The following is a 20855-nucleotide window of genomic DNA, read 5'->3' on the forward strand; positions in this document are numbered from 1 at the left end:
GTAAGCAGTAGTTCCCCCTCCTGTTTATATGCTCCCTTCAAGTACTGGAAGGCCACAATGAGGTCTTCCCAGAGCTAAACAAGCCCAGTTCCCTCAACCTTTCTTCATAGGAGAGGTGTTCCAGCCCTCTGATCATCTTAGCAGCCCTCCTCTGGACCCATTCCAAAAACTTTTCGTCTTTCTTGGGCTGGGGGGGTCCAGGCCTGGATACAGTATCCAGATGGGGCCTTACAAGAGCCCAGTAGAGAGGGACAATCACATCCCTCTCCCTTCTGGGCACCCCTTTTCTAATGCAGCCTGGAATACTGCTGACCTTCTGGGCTGCAAATGCACACTGCTGGCTCATGTCCAGTTTCTTATCCACCAGGACCCCCAAGTGCTTCTCTACAGAGCTATTCTCAAGGAGTTCTTCTATGTAAATAACTGAGATGGCACAGCTCAAGCACAACACCTTACACTTGGCCTTGTTGAACCTCATTAGGTTTTCATGGACCCACTTCTCCAGCCTGTCCACGTCCCTCTGGATGGCTTTCCTTCCCTACAGTGTATTGACCACACCACTCAGCTTGGTGTTGTCTGCAGATTTGCTGAGAGTGCGCTCAATTCCATCACCTTATGTGATTGATGAAGATGTTGAAGAGCACTAGTCCCAAGGCCAGCCCTTGGGGGACAACACTTGTGACTGGGCTCCACCCAGAATGACTGATTACAGTCCTGTGGCTGTGACCAGCCAAGTTCTTAATCCATCAAACAGTCCATCTTTCAAATCCATACCTCTCCAATTTAGAGAGAAGGATGTGATGATGGACCATGTCAAGGGCATTGTAGAAGTCCAGGTAGACGGCATCCACCACCCTTCTCCTATCCACTGATTCTGTCATTCCAACATAGAAGGCCACCAGATTGGTCAGGCAAGATCTGTCCTTAGTGAAATCATGCTGGCTGTCTCAAATTACCTTTCTGTCTCATGTGTGCCTTAATATGGTAACAAGGAGGATCTGCCCCATGATAACCACCAGTGAAGACTGAGGCAAGATTGAGGACCTCAGCTTTTCCCAGGTCTAAGGAAGCCAGTTCTTTGTTCTCATTTACCAGAGGGGGGTACAGTCTCCTTGACCTGTCTCCTCCTGCCTACTTACCTGTAAAACCCATTCTTGTTATTTTTCACAACCTCTGCCAAATTCTACTTGGCTTTCCTAATCCTATCTCTACACATGCAGACAACATCCGTGTATTCTTCCCAAGCTACACAACCCTGCTTCCACTTCCTGTACATTTCTCACTTTTCCTTCAGTTTAAGCTGCATGTCCTTGCACAGCCATGTCGGTGGCCCACTGTCTCTACTTGTTTTCTTCTGCTGGGGGATGGTGAGCTGTTGTGCTTGCAGAAGGGTGTCCTTAAAGAGCTGCCAGTTCTGTTCTATTCCTACACCCTCAAAGACAGTTTCCCAAGGGATCCCATCCAGCAGTTCCTTGAGCAGCCAGAAGTTTGCTCTCCTGAAGTTCAGGGTCCTGACTCTGCTTTTTGCCAGGCCTGCATTCCTCAAGATCACAAATTCCACCAGGGATGGTTACTACAGCCCAGGCTGCCTCCAATCTTAATCTCTCTAATGCTCTCCTGTGCATTGGTGATTACCAGGTCCTTACTGGCTTCACCTCAGGTTGGTCTGTCTAATACCTGGACCAGGAAGTTGTCCTCAGCAAACTCTGGGAATCTCTTGGATTGTCTGCCACTGTGCTGCTATCCCAGCTGATATCCAGGTGTTTGATATCCCCCATCAGGACAAGAGCTTGTGAGTGTGACGCTTGCTGCAGTTGAAGCAAGAAGGCCTTGTCAGCATGCTCCTCCTGATCAGGTGGCCTGTAGTAGACCCCAAACGCCAGATGTCCTTGCTTGGACCAATCCCTGATTTTAACTGATAAGCTCTCAACCTTGTTATGGCTGTTACTCAGACACAGCTCTTCACAATCTATCCACTTCCTATTATAGAATTTTTGTCTTGCTACTGTTTTACCTAGGTGTATCCTTGCTTTCCTGTGGCTGAAAGATAATCAGGCAAGGAAATTTGTAAATTTTAACTATTAACAATACTGCAGTTGTTAAAGTAAGTTGTCTTCTACATGTGTGGGGACCCAGCCCCCCATCCCTGGGTATGTTCAGTCCAGGGAAGAGGAGGCTGACGGGAAACCTCACTGCAGCCTACAGCCTCCTCATGAGAGGTGTGGAGGGGCAGTGTTCTCTGGTGGCCAGCAGAAGGAAAAGGCATGGAGCTGCCACAGGGAAAGTTCAGGCTGGATATCAAGAAAAACTTCTTTGCAGACGAAGTTGTTTTATTCCCACTCAGTGAGTTGTGAAGAAGATGAATGTTTGAAATTCCTCAAATAGTGATACTGTATGTTTGACAAGGGTTGCCAGAGCAACCTAGTCAGGTAGTGATTCAACGGAACCATACCAGACAAATTACTGAGCTTTCTAACAACTACTTTGAGGCAAAATTAGGTAATTTTCTACAGTAGTAGGCAACAGTTACTGAAGAAAAATGACTAAGAGGAGATTAAGGGAAAGACCAACAGAGAGGGAGAAATTTCACCACTTAACATGGACCCAGGATTGTCTTGAGTCTTGATCTGTGAGTGGTGGATCAAAGGTAAATGTGCACATTCAACGTTATATACTGCATTAGTTAGACTGCCTTTGGAGTGGCAACTCACTTGAGTCTAGAGGATTCAGGAATTTTCAACAAGGGTCTCTGGAGTTCATGTACTCCCTCCTGTTAATATTGATGTTTTTCCCTCAGCTGATGGTCTTCAGCCTTAAGCAGAAGTAAGGATAACCCCTCTATCTCTGTCTTTGCAGAATGAGGGTCCATAAATCTTTAAAGATTTTGACTCTAGTCATTTAGACCCTATTCTATATTCTCTCAGGGTGAGGATGTAACTAAGGGTGAATCACCGTTGAGCTTGATAAACTCCATGGTAGGCCTTGTAGGTATGAAACTCTGGGAGTCAGCAAACTAGAACAAAGAACAAACTGTGATTAAAGAATAACAGGATGTTCTCTTTATGCTCTTCTGCTGATATGTACAGTTAATGTCATATTTAGGGAAATTGAGAAGCCTATTGTCTTACTGTTGTTGCTTGGTAGAATCTTAAGCCAATGAGCTGTTATTGGTATATTACTGCTTTCTAATGAAGAATATATAAGAAGTATGTTGATCACAGTAAAGAGGTTCATTCCTATACAATGATAATTCTGAAAGCTCGAACTGGGTAGCGCGACAGTAGTTCTCTAGTCAACAGATTCCTCCTTAATCTCAGACAAGGGTGATCATGCACAAGAACAGGCTCCCCAGGGAAGTGGACCACGCTCACCAGAGTTCAGGAAGCATCTGGACAGTACTCTCAGACATATGGTCTGATTTTTAGGTGTCAAGCCAGGATTTGGATTTCATGATTCTTATAGACTCCTTTCAACTCATGGTGATTCTGCTGAGCTGTTTTAGCCAAAACCATTATCAGTCAGTAATTTAAAACATGAAACATGTTAATGTTCTGATGATGCAGATCTTTTACTTTATGAGAAAACTTTTATTTTTTTTAAGATTTATAATTTTAGTAAAATACCCCCATACTTCTAATAAAATAAATTTTGTTTAATTAAGTATAAATTAAACATAGTCATCTCACATACAGAAGCAACTTTAGTTGCAGTCAGTTCCCAAGTTCTTCAGCGTTTGTAATCAAACTTTTGGTTATCTTTTGAAATTATTATTTTCTCATTAAGAGTTCATACAAACGTGCTTAAAGTACAGTTCTAATTGTATAATCTCCTAAAAGTCTATATTGCTATATTTACTTTAGTATTTACCCTTAAAGCTTGTTTTTGTAACCCAAACCTTTTAGATGTCATTAGAACTGGAAACACAAATCTGAGGATTTGATTCAAGCCTGAATGCTATAAACATAAGATACAGTATTAATTCTGCCATTTGTTACTTTATATATCCTCTTTATTTTTCTACTTGAAAAAGCAAAAATGAGAATATTATGGAGACTGATGGTTAGGAGTACTTTTAGTGCTTGACTCTCTTATATGATACTGCTATGACTTAGCATGACTTACCATACCCAAAGCTATGCTTGGAACATGTACATACTGTTAAATATAGAAAAACTGGTTTGTTTAGACTTGTAAAGAAACTTAATTAAATGTCTTTCTATGGGTGTTTATTTAAGCATTAATAGTCAAAATTCTGAGCGTGTTTATACACATGGCTGTTTACAGATGCTAGTAAAACATGTCCAATTAGTTACACATTAGTTCATTGCTCTGACAAGGTTCTTTTGAACTCACTGCCCTCAACAAGGTTTTGGTTTATGCCCGCTTTATCCCTCTGAATGTATTTGATGTTAGATGGGATTTTCATTTAGCAGAGCAGTACATTGGTATACTGAAATAACAGCACAATCATAATATAGCAGTTGCACTGTGATGGTGGCTGTGATGGTACATTTCTCCTGGCAATTAGTCACCTCGCTGCCTTTTGTTATCAGCTGTATAAAGCTCTCCCTGTGGCAGGCCAAAAGCTTCTTGACACTGTGCTGCCAAGGAAATTTGAGGGCTCCCTGGCATGACCCTACAGACTTGGGTCTGTCAAACCTGTCTGAGATAGCAGATTTTATCAGGGCAGTTTGCAACTTTTGAACATTCCCAACCACCATTAACCATCTGATATTTCTCATCCTCCGTGCTCTCTTCCACTACCCTTAACCATAGCTGATAAGCAGTTGTCTGGCCCAGAAGACAGGATGAGGTCTATTTCAGTGTTGGGCTTTATAGGAGCATACTTTTTTCTAATACTAAACTGTGAGCTGTGAACTGTGAACTCCTCATCATAGTATTAGACATTTTTATTTATTCAGAAGGAATATATGAGCTGAAGCCGGCTTAGGAGACCTGCTCTCTTCATGCCTCCTTTTTTTTTTTGCTTTTTTTTCTTATGTTCTTCAGGCTGAATCACATCTATACTACCTCCATGTTGGTCTGATTAATTCAGCAAGACATTCATTTGCATTTTTTTTGATTTGCATAAGAACAGGCAGTTAAACAGTTAGTTGATTCACTTAACTGTTGTAGATAGCTGGTCATCTCAACTGTTGTGGCCATTTTTCTAGAACATAGACCAGGTCCCTGTTAAGTGAAGTTCAGCTTTCTCTTTAACTACTGTAGTCATATCACACTTCAAGCTTATTCCTTATTTCTGTAAAGCCTTCTCCCATTGCAGGAGTACATTGATAATTCACAACATGACGTTTTTGGATTGTGTACATTTTAGTGCTCATAGAGAAATTCTTATGTATAAGTTTTTTTAACACAGATTTTTGTGACGTTGTACACAGTCTTTATTTTTCAGTAATTCCATCATCATTTATATTGTAGGTCATGCAGGAGTCTCTGCCAGCATGATGAAGAAAAGAACTTCCCACAAGTAAGTTGTTAATATTTTTACAAAAATGCAGCTGTCTGTAACTGGAAGGACTGTTTTACAAATATATCTGCATTGTTCCAATCACTTAGCTTCTGCAAAATTTAGGAAATAGCATTCCTTTTTTTGTGTAGAGTCAGACTTCAGTTCTTTCTGGAGGGTGGTAGGAAAGAATAAGCCACTAAGGGAGTTTTAAGCATCATTTTTGAATGTTATTCTGAAATTATCTTATGACTACAATTTACAATTTCTCTGGGATTCAGAGAGAAGCAGTTGCAAGCCAGAAACCAGTCACATGTACTCAGGGACCTCTGTTAATCTGGCAAAATGTTCATCTGTTGCTAACAATTCTAAAGCATACTTACTGGTAGACAAGTATGGAAATAACCTTAGAAATATTTTATCTTCCATTCACTAGAACTGTAGTTTTGAAAAGGATTTTTCACTTTTCTGAAATAAAGGACATCTTTAGTATGTCTGTTAGAAGGCTGCTGTTGATATGTGTAGGATATCTTCTTGTGCATTCTCATGACATGCATTATTTCCTGTACAAGATCTTTAATTAGCTACTGAATGTTGCTGAGTAGCTGTGAGAAAACAGTTAATACTCTGGTCATTATTGATCGGTGAGATGTATCTGACTGCATCTCTGATGGAGAAATCTAGGCTGCTTTAGCCTGAAATTTATTAAAAAGTTACTACTTCCATTTTAAGTCTAAAGTCCTGTTATAGTGGTTTATGACATGCATCAATCCAAAGCAGTTTGCCTACCAAGTGTGTTTTCAGTGACTTAACTTTTTTGAATGAATAATAATTGTTTCCCAGAGACAAAATTTTATGTAAAATTACTCTAATCCCTTCCACCAACTCATCATTATCCATTCTTATCTATCTTCATAGAAGGCAAAGACATAAGTTTATTTGTCTAGAGGCAGGTAGAGTTGGTTAAAACTTAATTTCTCTTGTTCTTTTTCAACCGCTCAGAGAAAGGAGTGTATGATGGGAAGACTATCAGAGGTGGGTTGCCTTTTGTACTTGAGGGTGGCTAGATTTGTCTTTACTGTTGTGTTGATATACAGTTTTTAAATACCTAAATAGGTTGTGCATTTGTTAGCATAAAGGCTATATAATACAATTTTGAGGAATTTAACTATCCAGCTTAGTTTTATGTTAAGTTAGCCTAGTTCAATTGTTTCTTGATCATTTAGTGAAGGTTTTATGTACCAAACGAAGATACGTGCTGTTCACTGACTTATCTGAGAATAAGAGAGACTAGCGGAGAATTGTTTACATGTATAATTTACAGTAAGAAGGTGAGATATGGGTGATTCTGTAACAATGCGTGCTTATAATACTCTGAGCTGTTATAGTAGACAGTAAGTTAGTAATGCATACTTTGTTGTTGATTTAGTTATCATGACTTTTATATTCCTCATTTAATATAAAACAAGAGGAACCAGCCTTGGTATGTTAAGGCCGCAGGGGAGACTTCATGCATGCTACAGAATTTTTGTGGCAGAGGGCAGAGCCAAGAGTATGTAAAAGAGCATGAGTCAAGGAAGTGATCATATGAGCAGTGTGGATTACTCTTCTGAAGTTATCACTAAGTGGTAGTCAACTGTTGAGCCTTTTGGAAAGGATTCAGCCATGATTATAGTTCAGCATAAAGGCAGATCTTCCAGATGATGTCAGTGGGTAGTGACCATTGCTGTGAATACGAATCTGACCTCATTAGCATCAGATCAGTCAGTAGCCTCTCAGATCTCATTCTTTCTCCACTCTTGGTACTTAAGAAAAGAGTATAAGAAATGATGTACGTATCAATCCTTTCTTCTCCCGCATTTCTTGTAGTTTGCAATTTGAGGATCTCAAGGTGCAGGCTGTACCTGCAGTTTAACTATCAGTGAACCTAGCCTTTTGAATTTCTGATCCCTCTTTAAACCAACTTGTAATCTTGGCTTCTGCAGCATCATAAGATTTTGCAACTGAATAGTGAGTTTTGAGTGAGTGCAGAAAGCTCTTCGTCTAACGTGCCTCATAGTCTGAATATTGTGAATAGTAGTTAATAAGAGTTTCATTGTCATTCTGCTATTGGTGGTAGTCTGTAGTAAGATTGTAATAAGTTTCGGGTCCTATTTTTAATACTTCTTCATACTGTGAAAGCCTAAAATTATTTGGACCACCGCTGTTGTGCTGCACTTACACCGCTTACACAATTGCAGAGTTTTCTTGCCAGTTCTTTTGCAGCTGTGCTTTTTTTTTTTTTTCTTTTCCCCTCCGAATGTTAGGAGTGTGGCTTTCTTTCATCCTTTGCTGTTTCTTTCCCTAGTTCTAACTCATTTCTCTGAGAGCTGGAAAAAATTTATTTTTTTTCAAAACTTAATTAAATGGACAACTACATAGACTATTGGAAATTGCTATGCTCCTTTTATAAATACCAGTTTGTCTTGTAAGTCCTGAAATAATGGTTCTCAGCTGCCAGTTGTAAGTAGTTATGCAGTACACTGTTTGTCCTGATAGCATATGCAAAATGAAAGTTTGTATGAGGACCATCTAAGCATAATTTGAAGAAGTAGGAAGATTTCTTTCTGCGTGTGTAGTCTCACAAAGCTGGTTTTGATAATGAAGCCTTTTCATAACTAGGTTTTCTCTACCAGCTTAATGCCTTCAAGGTACGGAAGAGGATCTGAAACGCACTGAGGATATGTCTGATGTGTTGAGAACTATTTCTAGGACTTGCTGGTTTTTTGTTTGTTTGACTCCATGAGTTGTATGTATCTAGAAAATTGATTGAGAATTAATTAATTTTCTTAATCTGAGAATCTGAGTGAAATTTTAGAAGAGAATTCTAATAGAGGTAAACACTTTGGGTCTTCTGGATATAGCATCTCAGAGGTTATGTATATTTTTATTACTTGGTGTATTACAGAAACAGCATACTATTAAGGTATTACTTGGGTTCATTACTTTTTGTCTTGGATGAAAATAAATTGGTAGCTGTTGCTTAAAAAGCTATACATTTGTTCTTACCACACATTCATATGTAAGAAAATATAAATTTTCCTTGGAAATTTACTAATTTAAAGATCTAATTTTTTACATTAAAAATACTGCAAATGAGTGAATGGCAGTTCAGTGGTAGAACAGCCTTCAAAAACAGCTTGATCTGGATGGTTTTTGACTACATTTGTTATGTTTTTTGCCCTCTCCAAGGCATTTTAAAAGGTAGTTACTAGTTTGAACTCACTTTTCCAGTATTTTTTCATCATATTATTTAGAATGATTGTGAAGCTTTTCACTTAATTGTTTCACTTTAAACATTTCAGGGTGCTTTACAGGTAGAAAAATTGGTATTGAAAAGTATCTGTAAACTTTTCAAAAATCAGACAACTAGCAGCATATACAAACATTAAAAACTGATGCTATTGTAACTTTCAGGGTTTTTTTAACTTTATTCTGTCTTAAATAGAACTAAGATTCATTAGAACTAAGTAAATGTAAAACTCATTTCTGTTGTCTCATCTGAGTCATAATAAAGTATTACTGAAACCATTGTAATTTTTTTTAAAAAAGAAACACTTGACCAAGAGTTTGAAAATGCGTTTTAGTGTCAGCATAAAATTAAAACCAACTGCAAGAAAGAGCCTTGTAGCTGATGGTTTATAATAACTTATACTCTCAGAAGTTAAGACTGCAAACACTGTAGCCTTATTTTGCTGAAAAAGTCAAATCACAGAAGGGGAATTTTGTTAAATTCAACTATTGAAGTATCTGCTAAGATCTTTTTCTGAAGGTGGAACAAGCTGATGAAATAGTAAGTTGATGAAATAATCATACGTCTCGTTTTTTATAGAATTTTGATTACATCTTCAGTATTATGCATTCTAGTTTCATATAGTGAATGCCTTATTCTGTAGGACTGAGATTTCACTGTTGTCTTCTTTGTATCTTTATCATACATACAGTGCTCTGTGAGCTCTCATCAGCTTTCTCTTCAGTTACTGCTGTTTTTAAGAAAAAAAATTTGTTTTGTTTGCAACCTATTTTCATTCTTTAGATGTTACTTTTAAGAATATTATTTCATGTTTGCCATATAAATGAAGTATATAACAGGTAGTAAATAATCAAAACAATTATTTTTGTTTTAGTTGAGATTCACCATTATTTTGATGTGTCACCCCTCTAAATAAACATTTTAAGAATTAAAATGTATATTGTAAAATGCTAAAATATACATAGTACTAATTTCCTATCCCCAGTATACTGTCATAATGTTCGTTTGTTTCTTCCATTTGTATTCAAATGGTCAGTTGGTGATTTTAATAACTTGCATGAAGCATTCAGTGCTTTGTCAGACAGCTTACGTGATTGCTGATCAGAACAACTGCTCAGACCAGAAGGAATTTTCATGCAACTTCCATGAAAACAAGAAGGGCAGAAAAATGCTAGTGCACTAAGAAGTATGCCTTCTATTGCCGTTACCATTACATACAATTTTAATGGTGTTGCAATAAAAAGGAATGCTAGAAGAATATTATTGCTGACATGCCTTTAAAAATACTTTGACTCCAAAATAAGTGAAGAAGGAAGCAAAATATCTTTCAGATGAAAACACACGTTATAGGAGAAAAAATTCCTTAGAAGAATTTTAGTCACCTGCCAGTAATACTTCCATTCATTTCTTCATTCTGGTGTAAGGGACTTATGTTTACTATTCACAAGGGAGAGAAACAAGATAGTAAAGTTCTGTGAGGTAACTGTGCTTTGAGATGTGATCAGGTGAGTTGATAGTCAGCATACTTCTTAAGCAAACTAGTTTTAGGTATACAATTACAAAGCTCTCATTAAAATGTTGTTGGGAGTAATCCACTACTCTTCAGTATGTTTTTGTTGGTTGTTTTTTCTTTTTTTTTTTTTTCCAGCATAGCGTAATAAGCCTTATACTTTTATTTCGCTAAGATACACTGAGCTGCAGACAAAGTATACACTTCTTATCCAGAGTAGAATTTTGAATATGTGCTTATTTAATATTGTGTTTGTATCTGTGTACAGAAAGCACAGAAACAATGTGGGACCAAGCAAACCTATTTCTCAGCCACGAAGAAACATTGTAGGCTGCAGAATACAGCATGGATGGAAAGAAGGGAGTGGACCTGTAACACAGTGGAAGGGCACAGTTCTTGACCAAGTTCCTGTAAATCCCTCTCTTTATCTTATAAAGTATGATGGATTTGATTGTGTATATGGACTAGAGCTGCACAAGGATGAAAGAGTTTCTGCACTTGAAGTCCTTCCAGACAGAGTTGGTAAGTGTTTGTTTTTTTTCCCTAAATACACTCATATGATTTGACACTTATTTTTGAATGTTTCCTGGCATCCCAGGAATGAAAAGATGAAATCTGATTACTTATATTTTATTAATTATTTTTTGTCATATGGCAGGTAATCTTAAACATTGTTTAAATTTTCTGATTTCACAAAGATCTGACAATACTAGAGAATCCAGTAGGGTTTTTTTTGTTTTGTTTTGTTTTGTTTTTTTGTCTTCAAATAGCATACAGTACATTCTGTGGTTAGAGTCTTACCATAGCAAGATTATGAAAAGTTAACTTTGCTTTTTCCACTAAAATTTAAACTCTAGGTGATCTTGGTTATGTTGTGTGTAGTATGTCTGGAAGTGATATTTTTCCTTCTGTACTTTACATAAGTATTTCTAATAACAGCAGGAAACATTTTCAATGACTTCAACTTCCTTAAACTGCTCTCTGTTTGACTTCTTTTTCTAGCTTTCCTGACCTACTCACTGCCCAATATCTAGCTAAAATACAAATAGTTTTCATTGCTGTGGCCTATGCTGGTATTGCATTACAGTGCATTATGAGTATTTGATCTTGAGCAAGGCATTCAAGGCCAGGCTTGATGTGGTTCTGGGCAGCCTGGTCTAGTAGTTGGCGACCTGCACGTAGCAGGGGAGTTGAAACTAGATGATCACTGTGGTGCTTTTCAACCCAGGCTATTCTGTGATGATGTGATTCTATGATTCTACGATAAGAGCAATAAAATGATTTATTGTTTTAACAACACTAGTAAAATTCTGCATTTCTTCACTAAGTAAACTCTCTGAAATGGACAGTGTTTGCTTTGTATATGAATTGACTAACTTCAAATAAAATCTGTTCATGAATCATGAAAAAAAACCTGCTTTTCACAGTGACATATAATTGTGCTGTTGAATGAACTTATGGAATGCTGTCATTGCAGCTTCATCTCGAATTAGTGATGCCCACCTGGCAGACACAATGATTGGCAAAGCTGTGGAACATATGTTTGAGACAGAAGATGGCTCAAAAGATGAATGGAGGGGGATGGTCTTGGCTCGAGCTCCTATTATGAACACATGGTTTTATATTACCTATGAGAAAGATCCTGTCTTGTACATGTACCAACTCTTAGATGATTATAAAGAGGGTGACCTTCGCATTATGCCTGATTCAAGTAAGTAGGCCCATTAACATTTTTTTTTCCTCTGGAAAGTGTCATCTTTTTACATAAGTATTTGCCTGTGGTTTATTAATGGGCATGGGAGTTTGTTTTCATGGACATGACCTTTTATGAATGCAGTTCTGTTAATCTGAGAAGTTCTGGGTGTGGTTTGATTATTCATCTGCTTAAAATCTGCTCACTTACTCTAGATACATTCTGGACATATTTGTAGACTGGGCTAGAACTGACTATGGATGCAATTCCAGATTTGATTATGGAGGATTTGGGTTGTACGGAGCTTGCATTTGGCAATGACACAGTTGAGATCCCCTGTTTAAGGAGTAAAGTAAATCTGTGGATGAACAGTTGGCTGATGTGTTGGGGTCAAGAAGTTGTAGTAAAGGTTGTAAGGGGTTACATTAGACTGTTGGGGTTCCCAAGGGTCAATTTTAGGGCCAGTTCTGTTCAGTATTTTTATAAGTGATCTGGACACAGTCAAAAAAGCATACTAAGTTTGCAGGTGATGTTAAAATAATTCTTAAAACTATTGAAAAATTTCATTTTTAATCAGCAGAGGAGTATGCAGTAAGTAGTGGAAAGCTGTTTTCCACAATTATTCTTAACTTTGCTGAAGATATGTTCTTGCTACTACAGAAGAGGTTCTGTCTGGAGTTTTTATTAGAAACTCAACAAACCAGACGCTTTCCACTATTGTTCTTATATGGAAAGAGGTATCATAGCTCATAGAGGTTGTTTCTGATTTGTGTTTCTGAAGCAGTTTAATTTAGCTGTGGTAGGTCTTCAAAGTGGAAAACCTTTGAGTAGTTTATTGGGAAAAGAAGCACTTAATCTATTGAAAATTCATTTTCTTTCACATGTTGCAGAATGAAGAAAAAACATGGTAGATTAGGGGAATATATTTTTCTTGTTTCTTGAAGTGAAAGTTTTGTGGCTTTTCCTACTAACATAAAGAATTTTCACAGAATAAATATTGTTCAGGAATATAGAATAGAGTAGAATTTGCGCAAGTGTTAAAGCTAAAACTTACCCGGACGATTCTTTTTATTTTCTCAAGCTTAGGTTGTTACTTGTCTTTGTGTATGTGAGGACACAAAAATGTAACTTCTTTTAAGCTTTTATTTTTGTAAGGGAAAAATACTTTACCGGTTTTGATACTAAAACTGTGTAAATACTGCACAATTCTTTCTAATTAAAAGCTTATGTTTTATCAACAAATACTTCACATAAAACTGATTTTGAGAGAATGATAACTATTTGTGATGATGCATTTATGGAGGAACTGTACATTTACAGAGAAACTTCATAAAAGAAATAGAGAAAGAATGTGGGTTTTTTGGTGAGGCTAGCTTCCAGTTCTCCAGTACACTGCTGTTACTGCTTATTGTATTTGTTCTGTAATTTACTTGTCTTTTTGCATCAACGCGTGGCATAGACACTGTCAAAAAATACAAGGCTACTTCTGGGTAGATTTTGCTAGCCAAGCAAATAATATGGTTAGACTTCAGTAATGATACCTATTGCAATGTCAAATCAAAAGCTCTAACAAAGAGGTTACTCATAGTAGACATCTTGGAGGTGTGCTTGTTGCATATACTCAAACATCGCATAATGTGTGTATAGGGGGTAGATGGGGCTGCTGATGAGATCCAGTCTTGTTCCTGCTGGTAGATTAAATTCGGTAATCCACAAACATTTTTGATAACATGTATGTAAACCTTTTTGATTAAAGATTAAACAATCAAAAGTGCTGTTTTTGACTTTGTAAAATTGAACTGTTGTATTATTGGTGGGCTAAAAAAATATGCTACTGTGCATTTCAGAAGTACACTGGTTATTAAATGTTTGTGTAAACAAAACAGCATACTATGTATTTAAAAGTTCTAATAGTTTCTTACTGGTTTTGCAGATGAGTTTGATGTTATTTTCCATACTGAAATTCCATCCATGCCTACCAAAGTACACTGGTTTTGTGTTACAGATGATTCACCTCCTGCAGAACGGGAACCAGGTGAAGTTGTGGACAGCCTGGTAGGCAAACAAGTGGAATATGCCAAAGAAGATGGCTCAAAACGGACTGGCATGGTCATTCATCAAGTTGAAGCCAAACCATCTGTCTATTTCATCAAGTTTGATGATGATTTCCATATTTATGTCTACGATTTGGTGAAGACATCCTAGACATCATTGTGAACTCTGCCAAATTTGTGGAACTATTAAATGTAAAATTTGTAGACACAAAGACTTGACTGCTTTCCAGTTTAATGAAAGCTTAAATGTCCCTGCGAACCCACAATCTCTGCCAGCAAAACTGTTTTGTTCTGAATAATAGGAAAAAAATTATGTGAACATGATACATTTTGTGTAAGAGAACTCCTTTTCTTGGAGGAAGTCAGTATATCTCAACAGGAGGAAGTTAAGAGCAAAAAACACCTGCAAATTCAGGCTGTGTAAATTTGATCCAGTATTGTAGTCCTAATCTAAATTTTTTTCATAGATTTTAACTTTCTTCAACTTTGCACTCACCTCATGCAAGTGTAGTTTGATATTTTGATATACCTTCTTTTATAACATTAAATTTAATTTTTTGGCTACTGGCAGTCCTTGTTTTCAGGGTTGGGACAGAATTGATGTTCATTCAAAACTGAAAGGTTTGAATGATTTGTTCTGCATTAAGGAGTGCCTAACCCAAGTAACACCAATCTGCTGTGTTTCTACACTTTATTTTAAATATAGCTTCTTAAGAATTTGCAGTACATGGAAATACTTGTGCATTTTTAGTAGTCACATGGCTGTAGAATATCAAGTGTTTGACTTGCGCACCTTTCAGTGAAAAGTCTTAAAACTACAAAATATATTTAATCTGTATAACCAGTTAACTAGAAAATGCAAGGTTAATAGCCTGTATTTACAAGTTGTAGGAACCAGTAACATACAAGCAACAAGGCTGCCTTCAGTCCTAAATGTTGTACTTTTTTATTTGTTCATTACACTCTCTTAGCAAAACACAAGTTCTTGGTGCCACAAGTTTAACAGTATATATATATGTATATATATATGCTACTTCAGAAGACTTTAGACTACGCATTGGCAATCAGTAGTCTCTCATCTAATACCAAAATCTAGCAACCTGAATGTGTGGATTAGATGCCTAACAATGGCCATATTTTTACGTGGTAAATACAGTCTCAAGGGGGAGGGTACAGGAATCATTTTTTATGAAGACTTAATTGTAGAGAAGGAAAGGCATTTGTTGCCTTCTGCTCAGTCTGTTGCATTCTGTCATTTGCTTGATTTTGTTGTTGTTGTTGTTTTGCTTTCCTCTTTGATTTTTTTTTTTGTTTGTTTCTAACCATTTTGATTCAAAAAGGCACCTTCCCAACGTAATCTTTTTCTGGCTTTTCTACATTAGGAGTGTCCAGACAAATCTACAGCTTAAATCTGTTGTTGCCTTTTGTGGTGTAGATTGTACTTACTTTGAGATACGCTGTTACTTGAATTTCATTCTGTGAACACTACAGTTCTGCATGCCAGTGGTGTGCTGTCTCATGGAAGCTACAGGCAGTCTCAGTGGTTCAGCCGTCTGCATTAGATTGTGGAAGTACCTAGCAGCCCACAGCAGCAAAATTCTTTCACAGTGGTAATCTTGCAGGATAGTTGCAAATGAAGATTAGGGTTGTTGGTGGGGTGTTTGGTTTTTTTTTTTGTTTTGTTTGTTTGTTTAGGTTTTTTTGTTTTGTTTTTGTTCTTGTAAGTGTGGCAGCTTTTGAAAGCATAGGAATGGCAACAACGACCAGCACAGCAACAAAATTGTCATGTTACACAAAGGCGGAGCTCTGCAAGTTTCAAAGAACTGCTTCATGAAAGTGCAGTTTTGTGAAGACAGCGCTGTTGATGGAACATGCACTCTGAAATCCACCCTCATGCCATTAGTGGAAGGATGCAGGAGATATGCTGTTAATCAGAGATCAGAAGTCTGTGTGATCTCAGATTTGGGTATACCGAAGACTCGGTGGTTTAAGCCCCTTTCTGTCCATTTTTTTGCTTGATTTCATATTTTAGCCTTAAGGCTCGTGCCTCATTATGCTGTTGAATTGTAATAAATACATACCATATAAATATGATACCTTACTTCTTTGTCCATTGCTATTATATTGCATTATGTCCGGTTATTTCACCATGGGCAACCAAAGGCAGGCTATTGTCCTATAGTGAATAGTCTCTCAATGCAGTCCTTAAGCACTAGGTACCTGAGTAAATGTTCCTTGTGTTTTGAACAAAGTGAGCAGATTTGCAATACAGTGTTTTCATCCTGCAGATCTGTTATATGTGTTTTCTATTGACTCTTAAGAGTCCTGCATGTAAATCTCAAAGCTGAGCCTGGCTCCATGAGCCCAAGTTGATATTTCTGGCACAAGAATGAGTGAGTGTATTTATGACACACAAATAACTTAGTACACTGATTTTGGGGCTATACGTCTGAGGAATGTGTTTGTTTTGAAAGATCTGAGGTTTAGATCTACGAGAAAACTTCTAGCATTAGGCTTGCATTTGTGGGTTGTCTGCAAGCCACTTTAATACACCACATATTCTGCCAATTAGAGTACAATCTATAAACTGTAAATTTTATGGTTGTTTTTAGATGTCCCCATTGGCTATTGTGTGGGTATTTCTTTTCATTTTTTCTTCTTTCCTTTTTCTTTTTTTTTTTTTCAGTAGCTTAAACCACCTTTTCGAGACTTGAGACTAATTCCACTCCCTGCCCATCTTCTTTGGGCTTTGTTTTAGGCTCATGTTTCAGATCTGCATGCAGTGCTTGCATTACCCTGGTAACTAAATGTTGGTTCCTTGTTCTAGGGGTTCAACATTACTTTCCAAAATTACATAGGGCCTGTGATGGCACAGGCTATGGATCTTTGTATAAAAGTTACTGGCCTTTCACATTTACCTGCTGTAGTACTGTTGTATATTGTGTGTGTGTGCGTGTGTGATGTCAGGCTGCCATGTAGAACTTTTTAAAAGGAAAAAAAGTTAAATGCAGACCATCATTTTTTGCATGCTTAGAGGGTTAGAACGTTCAATGTAACAAACTAAAGTTGCATGTTAAAAATGTTTAGGTTTTGGTTTTGTTCTGTTTTTATTTTGTGTTCAGTTTTTGTGAGTTTGCTTATTGTGCTGTTTTAATGGTTGTTAGTAGGATTAAATGCACCGGTGAGACAAGCATAGTGCCAACAGAAGGTAATTTTTCCAGTTGTATGTGTCATACAGCATTTAAAAGGACCGTGTATTCTGTTAACAAATAAATAAAGTCACACCTAATCAGTAAATACTGCATTTTTCTTTTGAGTGCCAAACCTTAAACTAAGTTGAAATGAAGTAGGGGAAAACTCCTTTTTATTGAAACAGGTAGATAATTTAATTTTTAAAAAGAATTAAAAATGAAGTCTTTGTCTTCAGAAAATTAATTAGTTACTTATGGGAAAAGAATGACAGTAAAAACAGTTTCTGGTTCCTTGAAAATGCTGTGTTTTTTGTATTTTACATCATTAGTGCAATTTGGATGGTTCTTGGTATGTGTATAGTTCAAAGGTCTTCGTGTTCACATTTTAAAACTAGATAATGACTTCATCTTTAGAGCTTGGTTTCATTATTTTTATTTTATTTTGAACAATGTAGACAGTTCTCTGTTCTCTGCATTTAGAAGTATAAACACTTTAAATCTGTTACTTAATTCTGTAAGTAATTTTTATAATTATGATGTAACTCTATCCTTAAAACATTTAAAATAAACCCTTTATGTGCAACATATGACTGTAAACTCTGTTCTCATGAACAAAACGTAGCGATGTGTTTTCAGATTGTGAAAAAGTAGTTTTTTAAAGTTTTCTAATCAGTACTGAGCAATGTATGCTGATATAATGCCTTACAAAATAGGATTACTTGCAAAGCTAAATCTTTATTTGACAAAGGTGAAGTGCAGTGTTTAAATCATATTCCACCAAATACAGAAAAATTCCCTTTCAGAAGGGGATCACACAGTGCTCTTGTGAAGAGGCATTTATTTCCAGAGCATACAAAGGAGTAATTCAGTGGTGGGAAAATGGAGAAGCATTTGGTAATTGTTAGGTGATAAGTTTGTGTACTTTGACTTACTTTGTTTAATTTTTGTTGTCGTTGGTTTTGTTTTTTTAATTACTAAGAAGATCCAAAGCTGATCAGTCAATTAGTAAATAACATCATGATGCTGCAAATTTTCTTAAGCTATAGGAGCTTTTCACACTACTATATGAAGACTTCATTCTTTTATGTTAGTAAAGATAAATTACCAAAGCAGACCATCCATGTTGTATCTTTACTTTATTCATCCCTTTGAGTGGAAAGTATTGAACAGATACCTTGAAATACATGTTTTGTCACCAAATTTAGAAAGCTCATTAAATGTAGGCTGAAGATCTGTGTGTAGCATACTAGCATGCAGTTCGGATGAATACCCAAGCCTCTTCTATTCACTTAGTTTTCTCCTTTTTATTATATGCTGTTGCATGAAAGACTGGTCCATCCAGTGTATACCTCTGCCAGTTAGGAGGATCTAAGACTGCTTAGCAGAAGCATCACATTCATGGACTAAGTATAAATCTGCATGAGCTGCCTACATTACATTGTGGTATAAAATATATAAATACTTTGACCATCGCCTGAACTTGTTTTGTATTGCAGCTGCTGAACCAACCTCAGTTTTGAAGTATGTTTTCACTGAGGAGAATTTAAACAAAATCTTTTTTAAACAAAGACATTTTAAATTCTCCATGCTATAGTAATGAAAATTCCCCTTAAATTTTGCATGATTAGGAGGCTACTTAGAAGTGTTGGAAATATCCAAATAATTTTGTCAGGACAGTATCTCTGATAAAAGCAGATTTTACTCACAATTGCAATGGTGAGCATCCCGCAAGCAGGAGTGCCTCTATGGAGGCAGTAGTGCAGCTCTTGTACCTTGTCTCCCTCACGCCTTCCCCCTCCCCCGTTTTCCCATTGGCTGGGTATTCCACTCTTACAAAGATTTACAGTTGTTAATTACATTCTGACACTTGCTGATCCATGTGCTGTCCTGTGCCAGTCAGTCACCATCCTGCTTTTGACAAGATGTCTCAGTACTTTCTTATCATGTTGATACGCTGATTCTCTCCAAGGCTTCTTCCATTCTGTGCAGAGGACGCTTCCTATGTTAAACAAAGAGCATCGAGGGAGTGATGCCAGGCCTTCTGGATGCCTCTTCAGGCGCTTCCTTGGGCATGCCATGACTTGTTCTCTGGCTTGATCAATCTCATCAGGATATTCTCGCCTTGTGTATGACAAAATATTACATATATTCATGCTGACTGGACATAAATTGTTGCTAGCTATACAAGTATATTGCTTATTATTTAACTACTCCTCCTTAAATTTTCTATTACTTGGGTCTTGTCTGTCCAGCACCAAATATTAGTAAGGCTCAGAGGTATTTTCAGAAGGCTGGACAGGCAGGAGCTGCAGTCTTTGTGCCTATAACCTACTCCATCTACCTAACTTCTGTGATTATAAATTACTTCACCTACATATTGAGCATGCATTCCTGGGGAAGGTTCATCTAAAGGATAAGTGACGAAAACTACCAGAGAGCCCTGAAAAGAACTGCAGAGACTTGTTCTAATTCAGAAACAATATTTGATTCTCACACAAGCAATTCCAATGTGAGCGCCTTGAAAATTGTAATGACAACGGAATCATTAAGGTTGCAGAAGACCTCTAAGATCATCTACTCCAACTATCCGTCTACCACCACCATTGCCCACTAAACAATGTCCCATAGCACCATGCCTACACATTCCTTGAATACCTGGAGGACCAATGTGTTCAACCACCATTCTGCGTAGCTCATGGTCCACAGCCACTCTTCTATTGAAGTTTTTTCTCATATCCGACCTTAACCTCTCCTGATGCAACTTGAGCCCTCTGTCAACAGTTTACAGGCTGGCTCGGCCCAGTTCTGTGACTAGTGGGGCGGAGGGATTTCACAAAATCTGCGCCTCCAGGGAAAAAGGGAACAGGGGACCCCAAAATAACTAAAAACAGCGGCAACGATCGGAGCAGAAACAAACTAATTTACTAAATATAGTACCGGAATGCAAGATAACACACTGTAATACAATATAATTAGAATTGAAGCTATAATGAGAGAATGTCTGAAAGGTGGTAGGCCTCACCATAGTGCTGAGGTGAGATGCGCAGTCCAGCTGAGCAGCAGGGAGATGAAAAAGAGCAGACAAAGAAGAGCGCATCAGTTGACCTTGCCAGGAGTTGTATCTCCTCTCTGACCGCAAAGCCCCCTGGCAATTTAGTTCTTCGTCTCTTCCAGACTGGTACCCGGAACCGGAGCATTAACAGTTGGAATGTGGAATACCAAAAACCAAAAATCACAAAATCATGACACCCTCTAAATCTGTTGTTAGGTAGGTGGGAGAAAAAGCCAACTTACATCTCACCACAATCTCCTTTCACATAGTTGTAGAGAGCTCCAACTTTCCTGTCTCCCATGGGCATCCTCCAAACTGAACAGTTCCTTCAGATGTTCCTCATGAGACTTGTGCTCTAGACCCCTCACCAGCTTTGTTGCCCCTCCCTGGACACACTCCAGGGCCTCAATATCTTGCTTGTAGTGAGAGGCCCAAAACTGAACACAGAATCCCAGCTGATGCCTCAGCAGAACTAAGTACAGGGGAATGAATGACCTGCTCCTGCTGGCAACACTATTTCCGATACAAGCCCAGATGCCATTGGCCTTGGCTGCTTGGGCACACTTCTGGTTCATGCTCAGTTGAACATCGACCAA

General features: G+C 37.6%; 1 protein-coding gene across 4 annotated transcripts in view; it reads left to right on the forward strand.

Moving 5' to 3' along the window:
- The window catches only part of SPIN1 (spindlin 1), a 58036-nt gene extending 40244 nt beyond the window's left edge, over positions 1–17792 (forward strand). For all 4 annotated transcript variants that reach the window (XM_052701230.1, XM_052701227.1, XM_052701229.1 and 1 more), the window contains exons 3-6: positions 5440–5488; positions 10538–10791; positions 11747–11980; positions 13968–17792. In XM_052701230.1, the coding sequence (XP_052557190.1) occupies positions 5440–5488; positions 10538–10791; positions 11747–11980; positions 13968–14167 (737 nt within the window). In that variant the 3' untranslated portion in view covers positions 14168–17792. The remainder of the gene's footprint in view (positions 1–5439; positions 5489–10537; positions 10792–11746; positions 11981–13967) is intronic.
- The last annotated feature ends 3063 nt before the right edge of the window (positions 17793–20855 follow it).

This window comes from Tympanuchus pallidicinctus, unplaced genomic scaffold (assembly GCF_026119805.1).
Source record: "Tympanuchus pallidicinctus isolate F22 unplaced genomic scaffold, pur_lepc_1.0 scaffold4, whole genome shotgun sequence".
NCBI classification, from domain to species: Eukaryota; Metazoa; Chordata; class Aves; order Galliformes; family Phasianidae; genus Tympanuchus; species Tympanuchus pallidicinctus.